The following is a 27,833-nucleotide window of genomic DNA, read 5'->3' on the forward strand; positions in this document are numbered from 1 at the left end:
GAGGCGTGGCGCTGCCCGGCCCCCTCGCACCGGGCGGCGGGGATTGGCCGCCCGGCGGGTGCCGCTGCGGGCTGTGGCCGTGGCGGCGGGGAGCGGAGCCGAGCCGAGCCGAGCCGAGCCGAGCCGAGCGGAGCGGATCGGCCAGCCTCGGCCGTGTGCGGGCTTTCCCGAGGCTGCAGCGTCCGGCGTGACCATGGCCGCGCTGGGCATGGCGGCACTGAGGAGGGGTAGCGGCGCTGCCCCCCGGCTCCTCGCCGTGGCCGTCTCCTGCCAGAGCTGCCGCCCCAAAGCCAGCCAGTGCCCCGGTGACGGCAGCCCCGGGCAGCCCCGGGACCACCACCCGGCGGGCCCCAGCAGAGCCCGGCGCGGAGCGGAGCCCGGCCCCGCCGTGGGCAGCCAGCCCCTCCCGGCCGAGGGAGCCGACACCAAGACCTATCTGTGGGCCAGGTACCACGAGATGAAGAAGCTGGTCTACGGTAAGGGCCGCCTCCGGGCGCTGGGACTGCCACGTCCTGCCGGGCTTCGCCTTTCTCCTGTCTTTCCCCCACCTCCCGCCTCGTTCGCATCCTGGTGCCTTTCCTCTAGCTGCAGAACTGGGGATGCGCGGGTTGCTGTGCAGCTGCCGGGGTCAGCAGCCTTCTCCCTGGCAATGCCATCCATCTACACGCCTTCTTCACCCGGGAGCCCTCTGGAATGGTTTGATTTCTTCTGAAATGTGGCCTCAATCTTCCTTTCCCTAGCTTGGGCTCCCCTCTGTAAAGATCACTCGGCTGGTCTCAGTGTTTCAGGACATGCAGAGTATTTGGGGCTCTTCACAGCTCTCCACCTTAACAAGGGTATAGACATGGCAAACGGTCTAAATGAAGGGCTTGTGGCATTTTCCTCAAATGTGCCATTGGCTGGCATAGAGAAATGTGATTACACTAGGATGAATAGGCAGGGATGGTGACTGAAGTGCTGAGAAGTCCAGGGTCTGACTCTTAACTCGCCATTGGCACAAAGATGAGCATGGAGGAAATTGATGCTACAACTGCTAGGATGTCCCCTGATCCTGAGCTCAGTTTGTGTTACAGATGTAAAACACCTTTTACTCATGTGTGCACGTGTGTTTTTGCTTCTCTGGCCAAGAAGTTACGCTGTTCCGTCAGATACGTTGAAATCTTGCCAAGGGAGGAGAAAACTCGTGCCAGTGGCCAAATCTGGCCATGTGTAAAACAGGACTGTGGTCTTCTGGGCAGCCGCAGACCTCTACTGTGTTAAGAGCTTCTAAAAATGTGAAAAAATAGCTCTCATGGCATAAGGGCAGGGAATTTTTCCTGATGGTTTCTTGATTCTTGGAATGCTGAAGGTGAGCACTGTAGAACTAGGAAATGTGGCTTTGTCTGCTGTTAAATAGCTCTCCCTTAGCTTTTGTTTATCTAAAGGTTTGGAAAAGGAGGGCAGCCAGCCTTAGCCATCTAGAAGAACAGTCTTGCTGTTCTGAGATTGACAAGTTGTGTCATTCCCTCCTTCCCCATCTCCCAGTATATGAGATCTGACATAAAATGATGCACAAATGTAAAGGAATTGGCTGCCGTTCTGCTGGGTACTCAGCCTGCTCATTCCCTCTTTTGCAGGATGCGAGCTCCTTTGCCTGAGCTGCTAAGGCAGTACAGAGTGCTGACAGAGGACAGTGGCTTTGTGTTCAGTCCCTGCTCCAAGATTGAGTTTTAGCCTGACTGCTTGAGAGAAATTCCAACTTGCAACACTTGTAATGGTGTTTGGACCTTAATGTCCTCAAAGGCTATTTATTTCTTTTCCATAATGGTATTGAAACAGTAAATGCAGATATGTTCATAGGCTGTGTTATCGGCTCTTGAGAAAGACCTCAATTTACTATGTGACAGATTATGAAGTTTGTATTCACGTAGTTATGCTTTGTAGAGAAGCAAGAAGTATAGTTATTGCTTGAGGTGGACAACTAACCAGCAGGACTAAAGGCAAAATGAAGTTGGGCGAAGTAACCCATGTGTTACAGAGCAGACTCCTTACAAACCTTCAAGTAACTATTGGACATGACGAATGAGGTGGCCCTCCGTTGTTTAAAGAATAGCTCTCCAAACCAAAATTTCAAGACTGTGCTGTTATTCAAGTCTTGTCAAGAAGAGACATAAACAGAGTTGGTCCAAGTTGGTTTTAGTTGTTGCTTTGATGACTGAATTGCCATGTGCAAAATGTTCATCAGTTTGTTCTTTTGCTCTTAATTTCTAATGCTGACAGAAAGGTGAATATCTGTGGTGGCTGTGGATTTGAAAACATCATCACATCTCAATACTCATCAGCATGGAGTTTGAGAAGACTTCTGGGCTACCACCTTCTTCCTTCCTTGTCTGAAACTCCACCTCTGAGGTCCTTTGTCCTATGTCGTCAGTTAACAGCTACTGGTTTTGGAGAAAGGTCTCTGCAGCAGAATTTATTTTTCAAACCAGCTCTTGCTTAGGACCTGATTGATAGAGTGGCGTTGCATTTCTGCACGGAAGGGATTCTAATGATAAATGCTGACCAGGTTGGATGGGGCCAGATGTGTAGGACAAGAGCTTGTGTGCAGTAAAGTTCAGTGGTTGTAGTCCAGCACCAGAAGTTCTCAGCTTTGTAGAAACACATCTGTATTCTGCCAGGCTTAAGAGTGGTGATACAAATGACAGCACAGCATAGCTACACAAAAGGTGCTCCTGAGGTGAAATGTCAGTGCTGGCAAAGGGGAGCCATTCTCTTAGTTTTCCCTTCTGCAGCTGATATTTAGGACCAAATTTCACTACCTGTCAAGAACTTGAAGCTACTTCTTACACTTGATGTGCTTTTCTTTTCTTTCTTCTGCCCAAATGAAAAATGTAAGTGCATTTGTCAGGGGGTAGTGTTGATCAAGACTTGTATTCTGATTTGATGGCATCTGAAGTGTCAAGGAAGGCTGATGATATGCTTTCTAAGTAAGCAACGTATGAAGTCTTCTCTTTAGGAAACATTCAATCCTGAAACTCTACAGAATTGGCAAGCACCTGAGGATTTAGCTGTGAACAAGTGTTTCTGTTTTTAACTGTATCTTTCAAACTTGTAAATGTTGTTACAATAGATTTGCTTTCCTAAGGAGACTTCGTAACAAATGTTATCTCCTTGCCTCTGCATGACAAGCTTGAGCATGCTTAAATGTGAGAACTAGAGAGCAGAGACAAGTCTGCAGACAGCAAGAACTTGGTTAAGTATTGATAATGCTGAGGGTGTAGCTCAGAGGTAGTCCTTGCTCTTTCTAGTTTGTGTGGATTGAGATACCTCTGCATCTAAGTGGTGCAAGCCACAGTCAGCAACGTGCCCATCGCATTTAGAAATGGGAGAGAAGATGACACCCCTGCATGATCAGTGCACTGGTGATTCTGGTGTGGTGCAGAGGGAGTTTTTGCAATGCAGCACATTTTGATTCTGCTTGTATCACTAATCTCAAGCAGACACGAAGATTTAAAAGCCTCACTCTTTGCCAAACCAGGAAACAAGTCTAGTGCTATGATGATAAATGCCCTGCAAATTGCTTAGGGAGCTTGCACACTGAGTTGAGGCATCCTCAGACTGAGCTGGGACTGGGAATGACAATGAGCAAGTGTGACCACCTATGTTAGCTTCCTAATTCTGCTTTCCTAAATGTAAACATTTTTTTCTTGTAAAGAACTCTTACAGCAGCATTTGTCTAGTGCCTTTGTGTATATAAAAAATGGGGTTTCTTTTGAATGAAACAGTTTTTTTTTAATGTTGCTTTTAGTTTGCGTATATTTTATTGGCAAGAAATCCCAGAATATTTAGGCACAATGGCATAAATTCAAGACTACGCTCCAGAGTAATTTTCAGCGCTCTTTTTAACATGATTCCTCTATCATTTAATGTTCTTTAAGTAATATTTCCTTTCCCCTCCCCTGGGTAGAAGCATCTACTTCATCTAGTTGGAGTGTTTTGCAGGAAATGGTACAGAACAACACTTCATAAGGATAAAGAGGTACTTGGAAGGGAGGAAAACTGGCGGTTTGCCTTTAGAAAGAAAGTCAGTGTGAGCAAAGGGAACTTTCTGATTCATGAAGAATGTGGAGGATGGTGGCCATCTACTTTTCAGTGTCATTCTTTTCCTCACTAGTCTTACAAAGAAAATAGCACAGATGTCTGCTGCATTGGACCTCTGGGAGTACAAAGGGGGTGAGAGATGGGTGTGAGTTGGCTTTTTAATGTATTCTTCTTCAATAACATGCTGGATCTGAGGCTGAGAGAAAAGGAATGCTTCCTGCGTGATGTTGTTGGTACCCCAGGAAGATCAAAAAAGCACAGACGTGCTTGGCACCTCCTGACCAGAACATTTTTCACATCAGAAGGGGCCATATGGTGTCTCAGCATCTCTAACTGTTGCACACAGTTAATTACCTGCTTTTGTTTCTGTCTCTGCTCTCTTGTTGGGGATTGAGTGTTAGTGCTTTCTAACAATGTGGGCTATTGCCTGGGAAGAGACACTTGTGCTGTTATGATGATATTCCAATTTAACCAGCTGTTCAGGCCTCATAGTGGTAAAGTGAAGGAGGTATTGTGTGTTTACCTCACATTTACACCCACGTGTAAAAAAAGCAAGAGCTTTCTTGTGCTCTGCCTTTGTTGGCTGAGTTTCACCATGTACCACGGATATGCAGGCACTTTCCTTAAAACCATCAGAGTAGCAAACCAAAGCAAATTGTGCAAGTATGCAGATTCCAGGGGTTTGTACGTATTGCAAGAGCTGTTTTTTCCCCACTGTCCTCAGATGGACACGTGTGGGTTCTTCCTTAGATCACACTTCCTTGGTGAAGTGCTGAGTAAACAGTGACTATCTGTGGTATTGTCTTCATTTCCAGCTAGGACTCAAACGGAAAGGGTAGATGGGATTATCATTCTTTTTTAATACTCAAAAGTGGTTTTAATTTTGTTTGGGTTTTTTTTCTTGCTGTAGTTTATCATATCTGTCCAGCAATCTGTTATGCGGTGTTTTAGCAGAGGAAAAGCAAAAGCTATCGTGCTTGGAAAATGGCATCTTCATAGGCTTCTGGAGGGTGTCTGTTTTGACTTGACAATTACCATGCAAACTGAGGCAGAGATCCCTGGCAGGTTACGTGCTGAGTGTCAGCAGAGCAGCAGCACCCAAGTCTGCAGCCCAGGACTTGTTTAAGCACTCACAATTTGTAACCACCAGGTGATTAAGCAAAACAAAAAACAAAACAAAATCCAAACTGGGATTATCTCAATAAAAACCTCAAAATGCAGACAAAAAACAACACAAAACCCTCAACAAAACCAACCAACCAACCAAAATCCACCAAAACTAAACAGCAAATGAAACTAACAAAAACCCAAACTTCTTGAAACCCAGCTCAGTAAACCACGCATATTTGGGCTCTCGTATTGAAACTGATCTTGCATGTGCTTCCACCTTTTGTCCCTTCCCTGAGGTAGTTTGGACCTGCAGAGAGCCTGCATGAACTTAAAAAGGAGGGACTCCTATCACTGTATTGAGGAGGATGCTGCATGTGGATATTCACACTGAGTCAAACAGTAGCATGGGTCTCTGGACTGAAACCCAGAGCTTTTTCTTTCTTTCTAGGATTTCAATGACTTTGAAACTACTGTAAATGTAAGATGGAGGATGACAGCGTGGAAAGGACAAGCTGTCAGCAAGCTGCTGCAAGTTGGTTTGGGGACAATGATGTGTGATAGAAAACACAGCAAGGAGATGTGCGTATGGAACACGTGTGAGGCAATGGTGAGAAAGCATTTTGGCTAGGGTATGCATCTTTTCTGAGCCCTTACGTGGTAAGAGAGAACACGCTGTGTGAGTTAGTGGCAAATTATCTGAGTGGGGTAAAATGATCCGGGCAGGAGGCTGTCAGAGAACAGCAGAGAGACTGTGCATTTGAGGCTGGCAGAGAGGAGTACTGCTTGATCCTGTGGGTCTAAATGTACTTCATAAATCATATTGTGGCACAGTTACTGCTTATGCTTCTGATCACAGATCAGACTCACTTCATGCTCTTGGTGAATCTCAGACTACCCCTCCGTTTTAACAACATCATACTGCTCACTGAGCTTTTCCTGAGTGTGTTTCTGTAAAAGTTGTGTCTGTTGTTGAATCTAGATGGGTGTCATGTCCTCTGTGAAAGAAGAGATGGGGTTCAGACAGTGGTGTTTTGTGCTGCTCTCAGGCTATCAAAATGTGTTGGCATAAATCTGTTAGCAAATGATGAATATTGGAAGAGCTTAACCTCTCTGTAGGGATACGGTAGCAGCAAGTGGGGTGCATTTGTTGTGTTAATAAAAGCTTTCACAGGAAGATGAAAGTGCTGCACATGTGCACTGTGATGTGATTAGGGCTGTGTCATTTTCTTTCTGAGAAAGAAAAATAGCACCCTGCAAATGCCAGTGTGTGCTTGGAAAAAAATCTTCCCCCAAGTTATCTGGAGGTGAGGACAGGAAGTGGAGCTCTGTTTGTTTATGGTGCAAAGACTGTTTATGATGGGAGGATGAAAGTTGTGATCATCCAAATCCTATTTAGGGTTTCCATCTTTTGAAATCCCAGTGGAAAGTTCTCTGATCGCGTCTGCTCCCTTCAGCCTCTTCCAGGAACTTTGCTACCAGCAGAGTCACTGAAAGGGAACTCTTGTTCTGTTGCATAGGCAGTAAGTCAACCCTTCTGCCTTAAAATACTGCTTGCTTTTCTAGTAGCTCCTCTCTAGTTGGTCTGGTGAATTGCGTTTGAAGGCCAAAGGAAAGAGGGTGAGGAGAGAGGGATGGGTATGTTTTGTAATGTGTCTCTCCCCTGAAAAATAAATATTATGGTATATCTGAATCCCGTTTCGTTGATCACCTCTTTGGATTAGCGCCCACAAATGTACTTTGGGCTTTTACCTGAATTCTGTAATCATTCCAGGTAAAGTCTTTATTGGGAATGGCTGGTATCTCTTTCTAATAATATTTTTTTTATTCTAGATTCAGATGAAACTTGGTTTTATAGCAAGGAAGCACTAAAGAACTGGCACAGGGGTTCTTGCTAAAAGCCAGAAGTTAAGGTAGGAAGGGAAAAGAAAATCCTGCCCACTGATGGATCTGGAAAATGTCTGCACTCTTCCTATCATTCAAAGAGAAAATTACCTGTCTTTGAGGAAGGAGGAAATGGCTCCTTCCCCTCTCTGTCCCCCAGTGTGGATGTGACTAGGCAACCTACTATGGGGAACTATTTTTATTGCTCTTTCTCATCTTGCAAAGGACAGCTCTCTGGAGTGGGAAGCCTGGCGAGGGTCTGTTCCTGTCTCTTCCATTGTAGTGCCACTGAAGCTCTCTTCTCTCTAGACTAGCTCTGACAGAAAAAGGTACTGGTAGTTCAGCTGGAAGGTCACTTAACCCCCATTTTCCCAGGGGTGCGGGGAGCAAAGTGTTATTCACAAGCATCTTGAATAGTAAGCCTGTTTTGAAGTGACAAAACGCGTGCAAGGACTGAGCTGTTTCCACAGCTGTTTATCAGAGGAAAGCAGATAACTTGTTGCTATCAGCATTGCATGCTCCAAGAGCATAGCTTAATGTGGAGTTTTTTACATTTTGTTGGTACCTGTACAAAACCGTGTTTTATCCTGCCAATTTCTAATTAAAAAGACCCAACTCAAAAATCAACAACAACAAAGCCCTAACAGTACCCGCAGGATTGCTCTGTGAAGTCTGGCTGCTTCTGTGAGAAAACTAAAATGCCAAAAGAGAAACCTCACCATTTCTAATTTGAGGTACTCCAGGTTTCTCAGAAGAACCTATTTGTCCTGCTCAAGTTTTAAGTGAGGGGTGCATGTTTTCCTGGTGATACATTGCAGCTGCCTTCCATGCTGGTGAGCTGCAGGGAGCTAGAAATTTGAGACTTGAAAATCTCTGTCTGCTTTGCTTCATGTAGGCCAGAGAGGACATTGTTTTGCAGCTTCCTGACACAAAAGGTCAGTCTTACTGTGAAAGACTCATCCCCAGTCGCAGCCAGGGGTTTCACAGTGAGTTTTTTCACGGGGAGGTTTATTTGAGTGAGTTTACAGCAGCAGCACTGTGCTCCTTTGCTGCTGCTGTGTGGTACTTCCAGCTCAGGTCCACAATGAAAAGTTGAAATTTCAGTGTTCCTCACAGTGTCTCTAACCTCTCCCCTTTCTCTTCTCTTAGATCTCCTTCCACCAGGAGTCTGCAATCTCCTCAACCCGGCAGCTATCTACGCAAACAATGAGATCAGCCTGGGAGATGTTGAGATATATGGCTTTGACTATGATTACACATTAGCACAGTACTCTAATTTACTACACTCTATGATATTCAATACTGCCAGAGACATCCTAATAGAACAATTCAAGGTAATGATGTGCTAAGATTTTCCACTTGTTAAGCTTATTGCTACACTCCAGACGTGCTTGCAAAATGCTGCATTGTGCACATGCCAGTTACTTGTTTTATTGAGATAGATTTCATGTTTCATAATCTTTGATTGCAGAAAGTTTTGCCTGTCCGTGGAATTAATTTCCTTTGAGACAATTAACCGTGCTCTACATTCCTGAGGTTTTATAAATACAGAGCAGAAACCTTAGTCTAGAAAGATCTCATCTGTTTTATTTAACTATGGCAATAATGCCTGCAAAATTGCTGGTTCAAGGTACACACGGTGGATAAACATGAATTGTGGAGCAGCATTGAAGCTGTACAGGACTTGACCTGTGAGTCAATGTGAATGATCCTGCATAGCTTGTCCAGTAATGGGCATCTTGTCTGCAATAGGTCTGTGCATGTTCTTCTCACCATGCCTTTCATTTCAGAGGGGCTCTGCAGTGCCACTGCTTTGCCAAATATATATGCATTGAATGGAGCTTACTAGAAGTGTCCTCACGTGCCTGAGTGAATCTGTTACACTTTCAGTAGTGTCCCTTACATGAGAGAAACTGATTTGGGGGATCCTTTTCCTTATGCCTTTCTCCAGTCATCCACTTTCTTTGTTGAACGGGCAAAATGATGTGCTCCTGTTCCTTGTCCAGTTTATGCGTGGGGTGAGTGGACTAGTTGGACTGAGCAGGCTCAACAGGTGAAATGATTTGTTGATAATCAAATGCTTATGCCTCTAACTACATCGCTCTTCGTCTTCTCAGTATCCAGAAGGGCTTGCGAAGTATGACTACATTCCAGGGTTTGCCATACGTGGACTTCACTATGATGTACAAAAGGTAAGCTATACAAAGTTCAATCTCCTGGCCTTTGTCTTCCATTGGGTTATGTTTTTAGTGGAATATTTTCTGCCATTGCTTGCAGTAACATTGATCACCAAGCTATCAGTGAGCCCAGGTGTCTGTGCTTTTCATTTTGTGGGTTCTTCTTGCTTATAAACCTTCCAAGGGGAAGATGTCTTTTATGTTTGCATAGTCTCTAGCAGAATGGGACATTCTAGCAAAGACCTCTGGTAAACAAGCCTTGCCAGTTTAAAAGTCAATTAATTCTGCAGCTAATAAATAGAAAACTGAGCTTGTTTATGTGATCATTTCTGTCTTTCAGGAAATTTAAGCGACAAACCTCAATTCTGCAACTACAAATATTTGCCAGGAGCAGTGGCATTATGTCTTACTCTAAGAATAGAAATGACTTGTCAGGAGAATGCCATAGGAAGCCTTCCCCACCCCCTACCCTGAATAATAGGACTGCCTAGAAAAAGATCCAAGCTGCTTGAGATGCATGCTTCTTAGGAGCACAGGCAAAGTGCAAGCACTGGCTTTAACCCTTTTCAGTGCTTTGGACAGATTCCCTGAAAGCCTGATGCCTGGTGATGTCATGGTGGTTGCTGCAGCCAGGAGTCAGGTGGGAGCCCAGCAGAGAAAGTTGCTTCACTTTAGCAGCTTTTCTGCTGTTGGGCTTTGAGGAAACCCAGGGAAGGAAGCAGCAGTACAGGCTGGAGTGTGTGTGTGCTGTTCTCCAGCAGTGGAAAAAAAGAGAATGGAGAAAAAACTGTATAGAGTTTTCCCATGTCTTTTGTCCTAACTCTGGTGGCAGCATGGCAGCAGACCACCCATACCTCTGACCTCATAAATTGAGAAGTGGATCTGTGAGAGACTCTGAGAAGTTTCTCTGTTTAAATCTCTGGCTGATGTATTGGGAAAACACAGACTAGCCAAGCCAAGCAAAGCTAGTGAGTGAGCAGAAGGTGAGAACTCTCTCTTCTTAGATCAGATTCTGCAAAAGACACAAAAAGCTGGGTAATGCCAAAGATAGTCAGCATGTTTGCCTGTGCACCTCACAAACTAGTGGGAGGTCTGCCCCACTAGCTGTGTAACCAGCTACAATGATACGGTATCATAACAAAAGAATGTGCCTGAAGGTTGTGAATGCTCAGTGGAATCTATTACCTTGCACTGTGGTAGAGACAGCACAAATAATTTGATGCTGTGTCCTTTTCAAGTTGCAGAGCACTGTGAATTTAGTAAGAGGCTGCTTTTGATGCCTGAGCACTTGTGTTAGTGCTTCACAATGATGGATGGTGGAGAAGAGATGACTCATGAATATGTGAATCTGATACAAAAATGTGCAGAAAGCTCTGATGTTAGCAATCTGGCATGCTCCTGAGCATCTTTGAGCATCTTTGCTGAATTCTGGATGGGGAGAAATGGTGGAAGGGAGAGCTCTTGTGTGAAGAAAATGACTCGGTGCAGCTGAGCCCTAAATCCGAATTTGCCCATTTCGTTCTGCTTAATATAAATGTGACAAGAAATAGATCTGTTATGCACACAAAGTTTCTTTGCTCTGTATGTGCTTTTGGAAGAAAGATAAGATGCGACTGAGTCAAAGAAACAGTGTTCTCTCTGTTTTTCAACTGCATCCCTATCCACAAACTTTGGAGTGTAACAGAAAGTGGTATTTTGGCTCATAGAAAGGTCATATTTTGCCAGAGAGGCCAATTATAAGTCACAGTATGAGTAAGTGTGTGTGAAAGTGGCTGGAGGCTACTAAGTGCAGCTTGAAGTACATGAATATGGAATGTTCGTATTGAATTTTATTTTCTAAATGAATTTGTGCAGAACTTGAAACATAAATAAGGTTTTAGTATAAACTCACTTCTAACAGTAAATGTCTCTCCCTTATCACAGAGTCTTCTCATGAAGATCGATGCTTTCCATTATGTCCAACTGGGGACAGCATATAGGTCTGTCTGTTCTGAAAATCATTTTCAAAATGCTCATATATGCAAAGGGGGATTACTAAATCTGAGTGTATGTTCATGGCGTATGGGGTGAGGTTTTTTGAGGAGAGCACCCTCTCATCTGGCTTATCCTGTTTGTGCTTGCTTCAAATGCTTACCTGGCATATAATTGCAGGGAGTTATTTTTCTCAAGCATTTCAAGCCAAGTGTGGGTGGGAAGACCTGGAGCTTTTTGTAATGGTTAATAACACATCTGGTCACGTACTCTGCGTGATGTCTGAGTACGTGACAGCACGCCTGGGTGACTAGGAAAGGACTCCTCTGTAGGTGGTCCACATACAGGCCTGTCTTCTCCAGGCAGGGATGTATCCCAGCAATGGTCTGATCTTCCTTCTCATAAAGCTAAAAGGGGAGTGGTCCAAATAATGCAAGTAGAATCTTAAAGCAGTGCAGACATGTCAATAGAAGTAACAATGCATCAGAATCTGGGCTCAGTTTAGGGCCTAGGTTTTAACTCCTGTTCTCCAAGGAAAGCTGCATGTGTGTTTGATAAGTGGCTGAAACAATGCAGAAACCGGAGACTGGGAGAAAACCTTACCCCAAAGTGAAGTGGGGTTAGTGTGTAAGAAGTAGTAATTCATAGATATTGGTAGCAAAGCTCCTGTAAATCTGTGTTGCATTTCCTGAGCATGGAAGCCAATGTTGTTTTTTCTTGAACTCTGCCCTTTTGTTGTTAAGCTCCAGTTACAGTAAACACTCTAAGAATATTAAGAAGGGAGTTTCATAATCGAAGAGAATTGGCTTCTTTGAGTGCTAGCTTTTGAAGGGGGGAGAGAGGGGCCCCATATTTCAACTCAGCTTTGCAAGAAATTTTTAGTGAAAACTTGTTTAAACTTTTTTCCCATAGTGTTATTTTGTGATTATCCTTCTTGAAGTGTCCTTTTCCTAAACTGCTCTTTGCTTTTGAGCACAACTGAGGCAACTTTTAGCTTCTCAGAGGCTGTACCATGATTGAATAGGAAAGGAGCTAGGGAAAGCCACTGACTGCTTGGGTAAACAGCCATCAAAAATTGCGCAAAAGGCAAAACGTGCAGCGGTCAGATAACCTGATGTTCACAAGTGATACAGCTCATAGCTATACCTGTGCTTGATGATATCTGTGCTTGATGATACCTGTGTTTCAGAGGGGAAAAATGTGATCTCTGTCGAATGGTCTTAGCAAAGAACTTGTTTTGCTTAGGAAAACTGAATAGGAAGGAAACTTCATTTTTAGAAATCTCTCTTCCACTGCTTTTAATGGTGATGTACCTTGTGGAAACAACCTCCAAAACTACAGTTACCCAGCAGAGCCAGAGTCAGGTGCTGGGGCTGATTTGGTGGGGCAGTCCTGTCAGCAGGTTGACAGCATGCAGACAGAAGTCTGCCTGAGATCTCTCTGCATGCAGAGAGATTCTTCTCTCTCAGAAGAATCTGAACTTTGCTGGAATGTGGATAAAGCCCCGTAATTAACTTGAAGAAGCAAACAAGGTGTCTGCAGAATGTCTCAGGAAAGATTTTATGTGAATCTTAAGAAGCCATGGAGATGTCAGGCTCCCTGGCTGTGTTTGTTGTGCAAGATAAATGTGTGAGTTTTAGAAAGGAGCCGGTGTGTCCCATTTTCTCTTTCTCTGCAGTTTGTAGCTCTGTGCAGACTGGTGATTACTGACAAACTGTTTCTGTTGTTTTGTGTCTAGAGGGCTCAAACCAGTGCCTGATGAAGAGGTAATCGAACTCTATGGTGGTACGCAGCACATCCCCCTGTACCAGATGAGCGACTTCTATGGCAAGGTATTGTAAGCCCTTTACTGCTATGATGCAGCAGCTGTTTTAAGAGCTATGAAAACAAAATGAATTGTGTGAGCATGTAAATGACTCCAGCCTCTCTCTGACTCTGAAAGGCTTAGTCCCCAGTGACCTGCAGTGTGTGCTTTTGTTCTAGTGGGAATTTGCCCCAGAGGTTATTTAGCAGTTTAGCATGTGAAAGACATCTGTGAATAATTCCTAAACACCAGGGCTATTGGCCTAGAGCTGAAAGCCTCTGGAGACTGATGGCTCCGGAGAATGACAGGGAGATGTTCTCTGCTTGGTCCTTGGCCAAATCTAGCTTCCAAGCTACCAGGACAGCGTGCAGTGATGCTGTTTGCAGTGAGTTGTGAAGGAGGTGGCATATGTGTGTGTAGCAGCAAGGTGCTTGCAGTGCCTTTCTCTTTGGTTTTGGGTATGGTTCTTTTTCCACCATTAAAGAGATCCCCTTCCACACCTCAGTGGCTATTATTCATAGGGTTGGCATCCATGAATGTGGGTTTTGGGCTTTTTTTTTTAGGCAGAAACACTTACTGTCACACTAAAGTATTGACATTGTTCCCTTAGGAGCTATAGAAATTCTTCAGTTGCCTGAACTAGAGGAAGTGAGGAGAGATTTTTCTTCCTCAAGTGTCTAGTGTGGTGCAGTGGGCAAGCAGAGCCTCACATCCCTTTTCCCCCCCAGAACAGCTTTGTTTCTTGCCCTTTGTTAGTTCAGTTGCCTTAAGGGAAGCTGGACTGTGAAGGGCAAGCTTCCTCTGGTAATACCCCTTTGAGTCTGCTATGTGAAGTCTCCAGCAAGGTAACTTTTTGATTCCTCTCTCTCTCGGGAACAATTAATCTGGGTGGTTGCTTTCTGGATAAGTGTATACTCTGCTTTGTACATACCAGGTGTTTTCTTCTTTGCTGTAGTTAGTACTGAAAAATCCAGTATAACATTTGGCCACAGAAGTAGAGATAGCAACTTATTCTTTGTAGAGGTGAAACTCCTCTCCTAATGATGTAATGAACTCCATAAACAAATAGGTGGATTCCAAGGAGAATGAAAGTATATACAATTAATGACATTTGCACCCAGCAGTGTCTGCTCAGCCTGTGCACTAACACATTAGTGGGAGAGCAGCTGGGTTAACTGCAGTGCAGTTGCTGTGGAGCGAGGCCTTAGCAGGGATCTTTGGTCTTGTCCTCCTTAGTCTGCCATGCTGATATCGCTACCTGTATGGCTAACAGGAAGGGCTGCCAGTCAGTGAGTCCAGGCAGCAAGGCATAGCACAAGTGGGACTGATACAGTTGAAGTGCATAAATATTCTCCCTTAAGTATTTTCTTGATCCTCTCTTGGCAGGAGTGTGTGGACAGCTACCAGCACACCAACAGCTGCAGCAGGAAGGCACAGATCTTGCTCAGAGTTAGACAGTGCAGCTAGCGTGGCTTTCACTGGCAGAACTAGTGATGGCTGTCATAAAGGTGGAGAACTTGTGGGTTTTGTAGAAAAAGCATATGTAGCATTCTAAAACTATGGTCCAGTTTTCATCCTACTTGTGACACTGTCTGCTGTAAGGAAGTCAAGGCCACTAAATGGGATGAGTGGAGGCTGGACTTGCTTTGTAGGATAATTCCACAAGGCACAAAATATGAAATCCTAGCTGTTAGCATCAAAGATTTAGCTGACTTCTCTACCCTTAAGGTGTTGAAAGCTGGGTCGTTGCTCTGCTGCTTTATGCAATACCTAGTGATTTACAGTAGGAGCTGCCTGTCTGTGTCCCTCTTGATTCTTTTTCAGAATGCTACAGCAGGCAAAAAAGAGATGGAAGCTGTTTTCAGGAAATTTCGGTTTTGCTGGGAGAATCTTATGGGGAGAAATGTTCCCTTAACAACAACACATCAAAACGGACAGAAGTCTGTTGAAAGGATTCATGGAGTTATCACTAAGCAGCACTACTGTGTGCAGCATGTACCCAAACCAGAGGACGTGCTTTGTGTTCTCTTCTGCAGTAGGTCAAGTCGTCCTGTGCTGGCTGGCTGGAAACTGCCTCAGCACACTGACATAGCTTCTGATTGCAGCATTTTTTGGTAACAGACCTCAGGCAAAATGCTGTTGTCATTCCTTTGCTCATTTTGCATCATCTTTCTTGACTCCAATTTGTGTTGCTCCCTGTTGCCGTTAGATAGTGCTGCAAAGCATGTGAGTCTCTTGTTCTGCCCTTACAAGACCAGACTTAATAAGAGATGTTACTGTTGTTACATCCTGTCATGACAGGGACAAGCATTTGTCGTTAGGCAGCATGTGCATTCTCGCAGCTTCCACCATGTGTACATTCTGTGATCTTTTGGATGCTGCTTTTATGTCTCTCTGTCACATAGCTATAATAAATGCCTTCTGATGTGGGTGAATATTATCTAGAGAGTGGCACCTTTGAGGCTGTCAGTCATGGGTTGCTCAAAGCTGAGAAGCAAAGGCACTATGTGACTGGATTGCCTGAGCGCCTCTGGTGACCAACTTCATTGAGAGGTCTATGCACCTCTCAGATTGTTTTTCAGGTACAAGACCACAGTAACTGTTCCCTTGACTGACTTGGCACTTCAGCAATGAAAGGTGAAAAAAAACGATTCCAGCTTCATGTTACCAGTGAGAGTCACCATGGTTTTTTGCACAGGTGGTACCTACTGAATAAACAGGCTTTATTTTACTGGAAGGACTCTCTGGAGCCAAAGTTGGCTGTTGACCTGCTGATAGTTCTGTGATTGATAGGCAATAAAAATAGCAAATGTATGGGAGAGCTGCCACCTTGCCTAATGCAAGATAAATTATTCCTTGGTTGGAATTTAATTGCCCATTTCCAGTTGACAGCTGGGTGGGCTGAAGTTCTTTTTCTTCTTTGTGCCCACTCTGGGTTTTCTGGAGTGGCTCGGGGGCATACAGGTGTTGACAAACTGCTTGTTGCAGTGATTCCTGCTTTGCTGTGTGAAACCTCACTGGAATGTGGTTGGAGGAGCTTTGGTGTCCATACGTCCCATGTCACAGACTGGTTTAGATGGGGCACCTCAAGCAAGGGCCATAGCTGCTTCTTTAGCAGTGTTGTCTGTTGCCACCAGCATTAATGCCCAGAGGGAATGAGGTTGAAATAGCAGTTAGTGTCTAGGACTGACTTCCCAATTCCTCCACCTCCACACTATGATGTTAATGATGCTTGGTTTGTTCAGTGATTTCTGTGAAAGTGAAGCCTCTCTCTTGTCATGTGTTCATGCATTAGTATTTTGGTTGATAAGAGAGGACTGCTTGCTGAGTGCTTGGGACTTCTCATGTTAAGTGTTTTTGTTAGCCTGGAATGTGGTTGGGACTTCTCATGTTAAGTGTTTTTGTTAGCCTGGAATGTCTTCCATCTGCACTGGGTGACAGGAGTTTGTTTGGTGGCTTTTAGCCTTTTTCTTTTTTTTTTTTTTTTTTTTTTAAGTATTTTTTGCTTAATGTCTCTCTTTCATTTTTTTGCTTTCCAGGGTCCATCACTTAAGCAGTTTATGGACATTTTTTCTCTTCCTGAAATGACACTGCTCTCTTCAGTCATTGATTACTTCATAACTCACGGCATTGAGTTTGACCAGGTGCACCTTTACAAGGATATATCTGTAAGTAAAGTGTCAAGAGTCCCAAAGCTCATACCACATCAGAATTGTGAGCTTTTTATTAGCACCTGTGAGCTCTGCAGTACCCAGACCTAAGGGGCTGTTTGTTAGCGAGCAGCTTGGTAGAACAGCTTCGTTGCCCCTTTAGATCGAAGGATCACCAGGGAATATTCAGAGCTGTGTTTTCAGGACATGTTGGGTTTCTGTCTACTCCAGCATTGGTGTTGCTGTACATTCTCTTGCAGGAGTGTAAGGCTGGTTAGGCTGAACGTCCTTCTGCGGGGGATCTGTCACAAAGCTCATGTACATGTTTTCTGGTTTGCAGACTTTTAAGTTCTGTGTTTTCCAGTTAATATCTCATTTTTCAAAGAGGCTTGGTCTGACCCTGTACCAAACAGTTTGCTTTATACAGCAACTGTTGTGCAACTTGCCCATGCCGGCTGTGAAAATCCACCTATTCCTCTTGTAGCTGCAGAACAGTCTGATCCTTTTGCGATGTTTTCAAGTGGCTTTCAACACTCCAAGGTGCTAACTCTGTCCTCCAGCTTCACTCCTGGCATTTGAAAGGGCTGTGTGGGATTATCAGCATTGCTGGACATCTTGTTTGACCTCTTAGTTAATGCTGTAGACAAGATGTAAGTGCTTGAGATTGCTGCCCTGTGTGGCTTCTGTTAACAGATGATACACCTTTCTTGGTATCCAAGCCATATCACACAACTTTTACCATGGAGAGGGGTTTTTGATTTGTACCTTGTGGGAATCTTACGCTCATCCACTTTTAGCAGCCCATACACTCATCACTCAGTCTTGTGAGGGAGACGGAGCTCCAGGTCTGTGCTGCTGCTTTTGTGATAAGGATCCTCCCTGTCAGCTTTGCTGCAGCCAAGGATTAGAGTTTACATTCTGACCTTCTGTTAGTGCTTGATAGGAGCATGGCAGCCAGTTTCCACACGACCTCAACATGTTTCCAGGGTGCTAGTTGTTGCAGTTGTTTTCGCTCTTGAGGTGAGGAAAATTGAAGAGAGGGTACATCTGACTCCTGAGGCTTTTGTCAAGAGAGTCTTCTGAACCTTCTTTTGAGATCAAAATTGATGTGTTTCTAATTGAAATCTTGAGAACAGTTGGGTGGTTGACACAGCCTAACACATACTCAATACTTATTGACAATACAGTGCAAATGATGTGATCAAGTCCTCAAAGTCCTGACTTTGCTGATCCTGGCATTTTTCTTTGCATCCTTTGCTGGTGAATGAGGTCATCCCAGTGGAATGAGTGAGGTAGGCGGAGAAGAGAGCTAGGACAGAAACTCTGTGCCAGTGCCTGAAATCTATACTGAAAAGCTGGGACATAAGCACAGGGATCCTTCTGTGCCTACACAGGCAGGTGTCAGAGAGGGCATGCTGTCCCAGCTGTTATGACAACACAGCTCACAGTGGGTTAAGACGTGTCTAAACCTGACACTCTTCATGGTAATCCTGTTTGCAGAGCTGTGTGTTTGGGAGCAGGTTGGGTGCTACAGGCACTGCACTGAGTCAAAATGGCAGACCCTGAGGCAATGGTAAAGGTTGAAGGTGACGTGTAAACCAAGTAGTCTGGTCATGCCAGTTGGGTTGCTTCATATTTGAGAGTTAGAATGTACAGTTTACCCTGCCTTCCTTTGGAGGAATTTTTGAGCTGTTCGACACTTCCCCAGGCTACCAATTTCCTTTCCATTTTCCCTATTCCTTTCCCTTTCTTTTGCTTTTTAGGGGCAAGGGTTTAGGGAAGGAGAACACTGGAATCTCTTTCTGCTCTGCAAAGGTAGTTTTGACAGAAACCCAAAGCATTGGTTACTTTTAGTGCCAGTGCTGGTCAGGAGAAAATTGTTTGCTTGTTAGCTCTCCTGCGTTTTTGTTCAATTTGTGTCCAATGAGGCAGGCCCTTAGTGAACTAGATGTGACCTCTGCCTTTTTACCATTCAGATCCATGGTGGAAAGACTCCTAAAACTGTTTTGAAGAGGTAACGCCCTAGGATGTAAATTCTGATTCTCTCCAAGCTTTGAAGGAAAGGAGTTTTAGGGTGACGAGCAGGTTTCACCAGCACAGCCATGAGACCAATGGCAGCGTCAGTGGCGAGTGTGGGAATCCAGTCTGAAAGGGCAGCTCCTAAGCTCATGTGGTGTAACTGGGATTTAAGGGTCCTGGGGAAAGGCAACATTTGTTTACCTGTCTAAATGGTCAGGGATGAAGATGGTATCATTAAAATAAGTGTTTGAGTGCACAAACACTGCTAAATGTGTTTTTGCACTGAAAATCATTTTGTTTATCCAGCATATCCCATTGGATGGAGACTTGGGAGGAATCTCAGTTGGGTGTGTCCAAAAATATGTTGCATTTTGGCCTCTGGCCTGGAAAACAGAGGTTATTTGGATGCTCTTGACAATATCTGTTCTAACTTGCATCCCTCCTGCAAAGTGGGCGCTTTGTTTTGGCAAAAACCCCTTACCCTCCTAGTGGAAGATTCTGCTCTGCCCGTGCCCACTGGCCCTCTGGGGCCAGGAGCTGCTGCCCCTTTTGGCTTGTGGGAAGCGTTTTGGAATCACAGATGTTCTCCTCTGCTGCTGTCCGCCTTGGCTGTGCTCTCATCCTATGGGTTGTATTTGGCAGTTTCCACAAGCACAGGGAGGAAGAAAATCCAGCAAGTGTCTGGGCCAGTACTGTTCTGGGGCAGTAAATGGTTTTGGAGTTGCAGTCTTGGTTTTGCCTTGGTAACAGTGCGTTGACATGTGCTGGTTTCCAGGAGCAGGAAGGAAGTTGTGCTTTCATAGATAGGTTTTGAGGTTTTTCCTCTTCTCCTGCATCAGCTGAGCTAGCCACTGTGTTCTTCTTTTTATGTTGGTGAACCACACTGTACAAGGTCCTCTGCTTAGCTTAACATAGCTTTTGCTAATTCAGCAAGAAGAGGGCATATGTCATTACTGTTTTGGTCCTCAGTGGTGGCAATAGGTTTGCATGCTGGGAAACAGGAATGTCTTGGGTAAAACTGAACCATTTTTCTCTGCTGTTTTCTTTAGGATGCTATTAGAGATGTACATGTGAAAGGAGTGATGTACAAATGGATTGAAAAAGATATGGGTGAGTTAAACAGAGCTCTGGTGCCCAACCCATTTTGACATGTCTCGTATTGTGTGGTGTTCTGTGTAAGATGTGTAGTTCCTACATCCAGTAATAGGAGTCAGGGGGACACAGAATTTAATGAAGTACACTTGAGTGTGGCATGTTTAAAGGCAGCTGATGGGCAGAGTGGCATTAAAAGAGTGGTATTTAGGGTCAGGTGGAAGATCTACTTTAATGGAGGAAACAGCTACCTCATTGCTTGTGTTTCTGTTTTCCCTCAGCTTGTAAGTGAGGGATGATGGTCCCTGGCATGATGTGAACATGCAAAGGTACCACCTGGGAAGGCTTTCTGGTCCTTCAGGAGAAAGCAAGCTCCTGGTAGCAACATGGCTTGGAGTGACTGTGCCTGTCCCTTGTGATGGTTTGGTATCAACCCTGTTTTTAGCCAGCTGTTTCAGTTCCTCAGTCTTTCTTTCTCTTCCCTCTGGGTGGGATTGAAGATGAGGAAAGCCATTTTGTCACCATGGTGGTTCACTACCTTGTGCCTGAGGTTGATCTAACTCAGGCCTTTTGCATCTCTAGTGGTATAGGAGCTAGGTTTGATTGTGTTTTTAAAGACTTGTGGTCGTGACTTTTGCCAGTTTTGATTGACGATGTCTGCTTTATTCTGATACAGAACAATATATTCTGCACGGGGATGAAATCTATGCTGTGCTAAACCGACTGGTGAACCACAAGAAGAAACTCTTCCTCATTACAAACAGTCCCTTTAGCTTTGTGTGAGTACCATTACTGCACATCAGTGGGTCACCACAGCAAGAACTGTTGTGTGGTCTCTCCTGTGAGCATCTGGAAGTTGTATACTGGAGGGTTTTGTGGCAGTACTCATGAGGGTGCTGTCTGGGAACTGGTTGTGGTGAATGCTGCACCCCACAGCGGTCTCCACGTCATTGACTCTCACATTTTTGAAGAAGATACAAGGCTGTGGCTGGCCACCAGAGCTGACTGCTGCCATTACCTCTAGCAGGTTTTGCTGCGTCACAGGTTTTTCTGGACTTCCCATGGTAGAGGAGGAAGGGTGGGACAGCGTGAAACAGTCAACGTGCTACATCAAAGCTCTGTGCAATGAGAGACCCTTGGGGGATTCACAAATCACAGAATCATGGAATGGTTTAGGTTGGAAAGCACCTTAAGATCATCCAGTTCAACCCCCTGCCATCTGTGCTTTCTTTGTTACTGAAACTAGAGTGTAATAATGCAGTGCTGGGTGGAAAAGAGTACTGGATCTGCTAACTTTGCTGTTCCTCTGCCCTTAGGGACAAAGGAATGAAACACATGGTTGGCAAGAACTGGCGGGACTTATTTGACATGGTCATCGTGCAAGCTGACAAGCCCAACTTCTTCACTGATCGGCGGAAGTATGTGTCCTGGGGAAACACTGCCCTGCTGCATGGGGGGCTGAGGTTTTGGGCCCCTTTCCTTTTACTTTCCATTTCCACTCTCATCTCTGATACTCTTTGAGGAGATGAAAACTGACCAGTCTGGGAATAGGTGGCTGGAGTGAGTAGTGCCAGGCAGATAGCATGTTTCTAAAATCGTCTGTCATCAGTTTTGTCATTGTCTGTGCTTAACTTACTTAGATTTTTTAGGGGTAATAATGTACTTAAATCTTTAGGAAGAAAAGAAGAGTGGAATGCTGTGTATGGGAGCTGGCCATTTCGTGCCTCTAGGTCTTGAGAATGTGCCAAAATCTTTCCTTTTCCTATTCCCCACAGCAAATATCTGTGTGGGTTTGTTTGCTTCTTTCTTTCTATTATTTTAGTTACTGCATACATGCTGTTTGGTAATTGGCAGCTCTAGAAGTACATGGTGTCCTGGTTTTGTGATCAATTAGGCGCTGCCAAGGGACTAGCTGATAGGCAAGCTGCTGTCCTTGCTTTGCTCTTTGGATTATTTGCTTTGGGAGCTTATGTCTGCTTTGCTGCCTCAACTTATGACTGACCAGGATTTACTGCCCTTGAGGAAGATGTCTTTCCTATTTATGTATTTTCTTCCCCCATTTCCCAGGCCACTAGCATAAATGGGAGTAAACTACGAACTGGCCTTATAAACTGTGCTGAACTTGTAAGGATTTTCTTCATGGGATGTAGGTGAAGTGTCTTACAAATGTAGCCTGGAGCAATGATGATCTGCTCTTCTAGGAGATAAAACCTTACAGCTGCATGGTGCCTAAGGTCCACTCATGTAGTGGGCCAGTGGAATGACATGGCACAAACACCCAAGGTGAGGGGAGCCTCCTGATGGTGAGCTGTAGTGAACTGTGGCTTGTTTTCTCTGAGGCAAAGGGCAGGTGTGCACTAGAGACCACTCATGGTTTTGGAGCCCCTTGCCCAGGTACTCTGTAGCATTCATGGTGGGAGGCTGGATTCCTTCTGCCCTAGGGCAGCTCAGGATCATACAGTACCTCTGGATGAGATTATCTCTGCTTGCAGCAGGAGCAGCTTCATACCAAGGCTTTTGATCCCGGAGCTCCTAGTTTGGAACTCTTACCCCAAAAGGGACCAATGTGCCTATCAAGCATGAATGTTTATGGGGGTCAAGTAACTTAAGCCTTGGTTTGCTGCTTCTGGCCAAGTGCAAAGTAATCAGACAAGCCCTCAGGAGAAGCAGTCTTTGTTGGGCTGGGGTGTAGCCAGACTGTAACAGGACACAGAGTGTTTTGTGGCAAAGCCTTCTTGGCCTCAGCATTTCAGAGACAGTAATTATGATTCTTTTTTCCCCTCTTCTCTGTATCTAGAAAGCAAGAAGGGTTGTTAGGGATATTGCCATGGAATGGTTACAATCAATGGAAGCATTTTGAAAAGGTACTTCCCTTTACACTTTCTCTTCCCCTGAGAAAGCAGTGTAGAAGGCCCAGAAGGGCACTTCTCATTCTTTTATTTGGAGTTGTTACATAGGTAGAAAAGTTTTCCAGTTCAAATGTTGTGGTTGCTGGGTGACAGTTGCCAAAAAATCAAAAGGAGTTGATGTTTTCCCCCTTTTTTTCCAGACCTTTTAGAAAACTGGATGATAATGGCTCATTGCAGTGGGACAAAATAAACCAGCTGGAGAAAGGAAAGATCTACAAAGAGGTAAAGTGAATGGGTGCGTAAGGGGTAGGAAGCAAGTCTGAAACCGTGGGGACTTATAAGACATCTGCAGTTTTGAAAGTCACCGTAAAAGCCTGGAATGCCCCCTGCCCCAGTGTACAGTGAAACTTCACCCTAGGGGTTGTGTTCTGACATTGTCCAGTGTGGCCAACAATTCAGCTTTCCCATGGCTCTTTTGGTGTCCTGGTGCTGAAACTCTTGTGGAGTTGCTCTCAAGAGCGTGGTAGTTCAGGGTAACAAGGCAGAGCTTTCTGCAATCTGGTGTGTATGAAAAGATCTCTCACACCTCCACAAGGCTGGAAAAAAGAGGACTTGTGGAGGAGGGAACAGAGAAACAAGGATGATCAAATAGGGTACAAAGCCTGGCTCCTGTCTCTCTCCTGAAGGACAAGTGTGTCTGAAGGATGGGCTATTACTCTGGTGAACATGCTGCCTTGGGGTGTTCTCACTGCAATTGGTTTGTCCCTTGAGAACAAGTTGCCTCTGGCTTTAGGACGGTTTGTTCTTGGTTATATCCAATCCCACAGGAAGAAACTATTAGCGAGATTGCGGTCAAGTAGCTGAGACCTGACCTGTGGTAGAAAAGTAGGTCATATCCTTGAGTAGTGCTGTTGGGAAGTCTCTGGCCTGTCTGATGGGTCTGTCAAAGTGCTCTGCTGATGTCCCACCCTCTGCCAAGAGCTAGGAACTGGGAACATGCAAGTAGAGCTCATGCAAAGTCTCTCTCCCATGGGCAAACTTTCCCAGTGGGTTGGCAACTCCCTCAGAAGAAAAGGCGCACCTCAGCAATGGGGTTGATTGCTGAATCAAATCCTTCTCTTGACCACCTACCTCTTGTAGCCACAGGTTGCTCACCTAAGTGAATGGTGCATTGAGGAAGGGAAAAGATGAGGGAGGAAAGAGGAATGGGTGTGATTTTGGCCTCCTCTCTAGTTCTCCACCACAGTGGTCATCTGACTGCATCAAGTTTGTTGCCTAACTGTGGTTCTTGGTATGTGACAGGGCTGTATCATGGCTGTAGTTCAGTGTCCCCAGCATGTTGGTTTCTTGGAGTGCCACAATATGCTTCTTTCTGGCAAGCATTAGTGGCCTTGGACCTTGCTGTACTAGTGATGTTGCCAGATGCCTCTTAGCTGACTTTTCCTGTCCCTGCAGCACAGCTGTATGGTGGTTGTGCTATGGGTATCTCCTATGAATGGGATCTCAGGGATCGTTGTTTTGCCCTGGGGATGGGGAAGTCCAAGTGATGGCCCTTTAGTCCCTCCTTTCTGACAGATGTGGTGTTTTCTGTTTGTGATGTGTGTGCTCCCATCCCTCCCCTAGTCTGCGATCTCAGGAGGAGAGGAAGCCAGCTCCTGGAGGTCACGTAGCAGGTCTGTAGCTCAGCGGAGCTCCACACAGGTTTCCTGGTTGTCAGGTCTACTGCTGTTTGAGGTGGCCAGAGCACAGCAAAATGAGCATCCTCCTCCCAAGGCTGTGGACACTTCCCTGCTCTGCCAGTGGCTCCCTGAGCAACCCTGGCGTGAGCAGCAGCAGTCGTGTGCAAGACATGCAGAGGTCTGCCTGGCCCTGTGTTTCTGTGCTCTAAAGGGAAGTCTGCACATCTCCAGTGGTGCTTCAGCAGCAGGAGGCCCCTTTGCAGTGGATACAGCATGTGGTCAGTGGCCAGATACAGGGCTGTAGGCTGTTGTAGGAGCTGGCTTGTGTTTGGGGTCTTTTGTCCTGGCTGGTGCTGTTGGGTATCCATGCTGGCTCTTTCCTGGCACTGGAGACTGGCTGGAGGGATGCTGCTGAGGGGCTTGCATGTTTGCATTGATCGCTTGTGCTGGCACAGTCCAGTCTGGCCTTGATGAAGCCTTTTCCTTCCCTAGTGGGTTTTGTTTCTGTTGTGACTCATGTGGAAAACTTGTGTGGAGATGGAAAAAGGGTCCCTGAAATCTCCTCTGTGTATGGATGGATTTTTGGAAAGCCTTGAAAGCTGCTCTGTGCTGTGTTTTGAGGTTTGGTTTGTTTTACTTAGCTTTGAAGCTGCCCAAGCTGCCTGGCTTTCTAGCTTGGTGAAGCAATTCCTATGAGCATGTGGGTGGTGTTGGTCTCTGGGGTCAGGATGGTGGTCAGTGATGTGAGAACAACCTCAGCTGCTCCTGACTCCGAAAGCCTTGCATGATCATGCTCACCTCACCTCTAATGCACCCTCTGAGATGAAATCAGTATCACCTGAGCTCAACAACTTCTGAACCCAGAACACCTGGGGTTCTGTATGTCCATTGCTTAGGGGTTTCTAATTTAGGTAGGTGTCTTTCACTTTTGGCCTCTAAACTGCCTCCTTTTGTTGCCTTTTTTGTCCTCTTGGCTTGCTATGTCCTAGAGGACAGAACTTCCCATGAATTGCCTATTGGGTTTGGAAGGGTTTCTGCCTTTTTCTGAGGCCTAAGAAAAGCTGAGGGATGTACAGGGGGTTTTCACATGGGAAGAAAGTGAAATAATTAGGGAAAGGACAGAAACCTCTGGGTTTAGACGGTGGGGGAGTGAGCAGGAGGACATCTTATGAGAGTGTTCACATCTGCATGTGAAAAGGTGGCACATCCAGCTGTGTTGACAGCACTGCTGAGGTGGCTGTCCGGTACCATGCAGTGAGGATGGAGCCATCTGGCCTGTAACCATGTTTCTCTCTGTGCTCCTTTTGCTTCCAGGGTAACCTCTTTGACTTTCTGAGGCTGACAGGCTGGCGTGGCTCCAGAGTGCTCTACTTTGGTGACCATTTGTACAGCGACCTGGCGGTAAGTGAAAAGGCCTCTCTGCCCTTCAGCAGGGGGGAGCAAGCCTGTGTGACTGTTGAGGTGGCAGCTGGGTTGGAGTGTAAGGCAGGGCCTTGATTTGAACGCTGGGGTCTCTGCTATGCTGTGCTGGGTGTTCTGCAGGCTGTGGCTTTTGGGGCACACAGGACACATGAACATCCCCATTCTGCTGTCAGGCAGAAGCAAGCAGTGGAGAAAGGACTCCTGAAGTATTTTCTGTGGGTAAAGACCATCTGCTGATCCATGAATTGGAGGGCAGTCTGTGCAGATCCCACATCTGTATGTGGTTCACACAGCTGAGCCTGGTGGCCAGGAGGCAGATGGCTGTTACTGGCATGACCTGGCATGGGCCACGGATGCTTGTCCCGTGAGAATCTATGATGGGAACAGACCACTCTTTTAGGAAGCAGGGTTGTGTTTGGCTTTCAGTCTTTATGGTGAATTCTTGATTGTTTTTGCACTGTGACCCCAAGGACCTCATGCTGCGTCATGGCTGGAGGACTGGAGCCATCGTTCCCGAACTGGAGACGGAGATTCGGATCATAAACACGGAGCAGTACATGCACTCCCTGACCTGGCAGCAGGCTCTGACAGGGCTGCTAGAGAGAATGCAGGTAAACAGCTCCTGGCTGAGCAACATGGGCAATATTCTGCTTTCTGAGTCTGCGTTTAGGGCTTAGCATGGGAATCAGGGGACGTACCAGCTTGCCTGTTTTGTCAAAAATACCTCATCCTCTTCCTGGTGCATTGGACTGATGGGTTTGTGAGTTACAGGTGTCAGCCCTGAGGTATGGCCTGCAGGGCTGACAATGTGGGGCTTTCTGCTGCTGTCTTGGCAGATGTATCAGGATGCAGAGTCAAAGCAAGTGTTGCTGGAGTGGATGAAGGAACGTCAGGAGATCAGGTGAGCAGGAGGTCTCCTAGGGGCTCCCAGGCCTGCACTGGGTCTGTTTTGTAACCTGTTCATTTTGGGGACAGTGCTGCTGGCCTGTATCCTCCCTGGTATCACTGTCTGGGTGGGGAGCAGCAGTGCAATCCTGCAGCTGGTGAGGCTGGACTAGTTTGAAGGCAGGGTGGGAAAGGGGAGGTGATGTTACCCTGTGCTGGGAGAGAATGCTGGGCTGTGTCTGCTGCTGCACCTCCTGGCAATGCAGGGGGATTCCTGCCCGTCACAGGTAGGGTAACAAGAAAGAATGAAAGTACATTGAACATTTATCACAGACTCGCTGCACAGGGACTGGTCTGCATTGCAACTGGGGTGGAAGGGTGCTTAGGGTGATCCCAGAATGGGAAGAGGGTGGCCCAGGGGCAAGGAACTGGAGGGGGAAGAATCTGTGACCATGGCCTTACCTGCAGCATGCTGTCTCTTTCCTCTCAGGTCACTGACAAAGAACCTGTTCAACCCCCAGTTTGGAAGCATCTTCCGCACGTTCCACAACCCCACATACTTCTCTCGGCGGCTGGTGCGGTTCTCCGACATCTACATGGCCTCCATCAGCTGCCTGCTCAACTACGACGTGAATTTCACCTTCTACCCCCGGCGCACCCCCCTGCAGCACGAGGCTCCACTCTGGATGGATCAGCTCTGCACAGGCTGCATGAAAACCCCCTTCCTGGAGGAGATGGTGCATATCCGGTGAGGGGACAGGTACTGGGGCAGCAGCACAGGGCATGGCTGTACCTGGAGCTGGGGGCTCGGCCAGCAGCACCTCTGTCTACCACTAAAGGGCATTTGACACTTACATACACGTGTAGGTTGTGTGTTTATTATTCTCCCCTTCACTGGTTCCATCCCTTTCCCTGAGGTGCTTTGCAGGCTGGGCAGAGGGTGGGTGCTTGTTCTAGGCTGTGGGAATCAGTGAGGTTGAGAGCCAGTGCTGGTGGGCACAACCTGCTGCTCCCTGCTCTGTGCGCAGAGACGTGGCTCAGAAATAGCATCCTGAGTCTCTGGTGCTTGGCAAGCTCAACACAGACTCCCACAGGTGGTGTGGCAAGGTGTGTCAGGGCTGTCCCTGTAGCCTTGGGTACTACTCATCAGTCTGGAAGGGGGACAGTGAGGGGCAGGGGTGCCAACTGGGCAACCAGCGAAGGACATCATGGAG

General features: G+C 46.0%; 1 protein-coding gene across 2 annotated transcripts; it reads left to right on the forward strand.

Moving 5' to 3' along the window:
- Window positions 1-146: 146 nt before the first annotated feature.
- On the forward strand, window positions 147-27,473 carry NT5DC2 (5'-nucleotidase domain containing 2). 2 transcript variants are annotated; one of them, XM_061347011.1, is made up of 14 exons: window positions 147-476; window positions 8,221-8,405; window positions 9,189-9,263; window positions 11,172-11,227; window positions 12,958-13,051; window positions 16,563-16,691; window positions 19,742-19,802; window positions 20,461-20,563; window positions 21,101-21,202; window positions 22,834-22,915; window positions 25,627-25,713; window positions 26,205-26,345; window positions 26,571-26,635; window positions 27,110-27,473. In XM_061347011.1, the coding sequence occupies exons 1-14, from the start codon at window positions 194-196 to the stop codon at window positions 27,369-27,371; spliced, it is 1,725 nt and encodes a 574-aa protein (XP_061202995.1). In that variant the 5' UTR covers window positions 147-193; the 3' UTR covers window positions 27,372-27,473. The 2 variants fall into 2 exon arrangements, with proteins under 2 accessions (XP_061202995.1, XP_061202996.1); XM_061347012.1 differs by lacking the exons at window positions 11,172-11,227; window positions 12,958-13,051.
- Window positions 27,474-27,833: the final 360 nt, after the last annotated feature.

Source organism: Neopsephotus bourkii, unplaced genomic scaffold (assembly GCF_033783945.1).
Source record: "Neopsephotus bourkii isolate Nb327-2 ecotype Australia unplaced genomic scaffold, CSIRO-AGI_Nbou_v1 NB_284, whole genome shotgun sequence".
NCBI classification, from domain to species: Eukaryota; Metazoa; Chordata; class Aves; order Psittaciformes; family Psittacidae; genus Neopsephotus; species Neopsephotus bourkii.

Coding starts and splice junctions, on each gene's coding strand:
- NT5DC2 (XM_061347011.1), top strand. CDS start 194: ATGGCCGCGCTGGGCATGGCGGCACTGAGGAGGGGTAGCGGCGCTGCC. Junction 9,264..11,171: donor TTCACTATGATGTACAAAAG/GTAAGCTATACA, acceptor CCCTTATCACAG/AGTCTTCTCATGAAGATCGA. Junction 20,564..21,100: donor AACAGTCCCTTTAGCTTTGT/GTGAGTACCATT, acceptor CTCTGCCCTTAG/GGACAAAGGAATGAAACACA.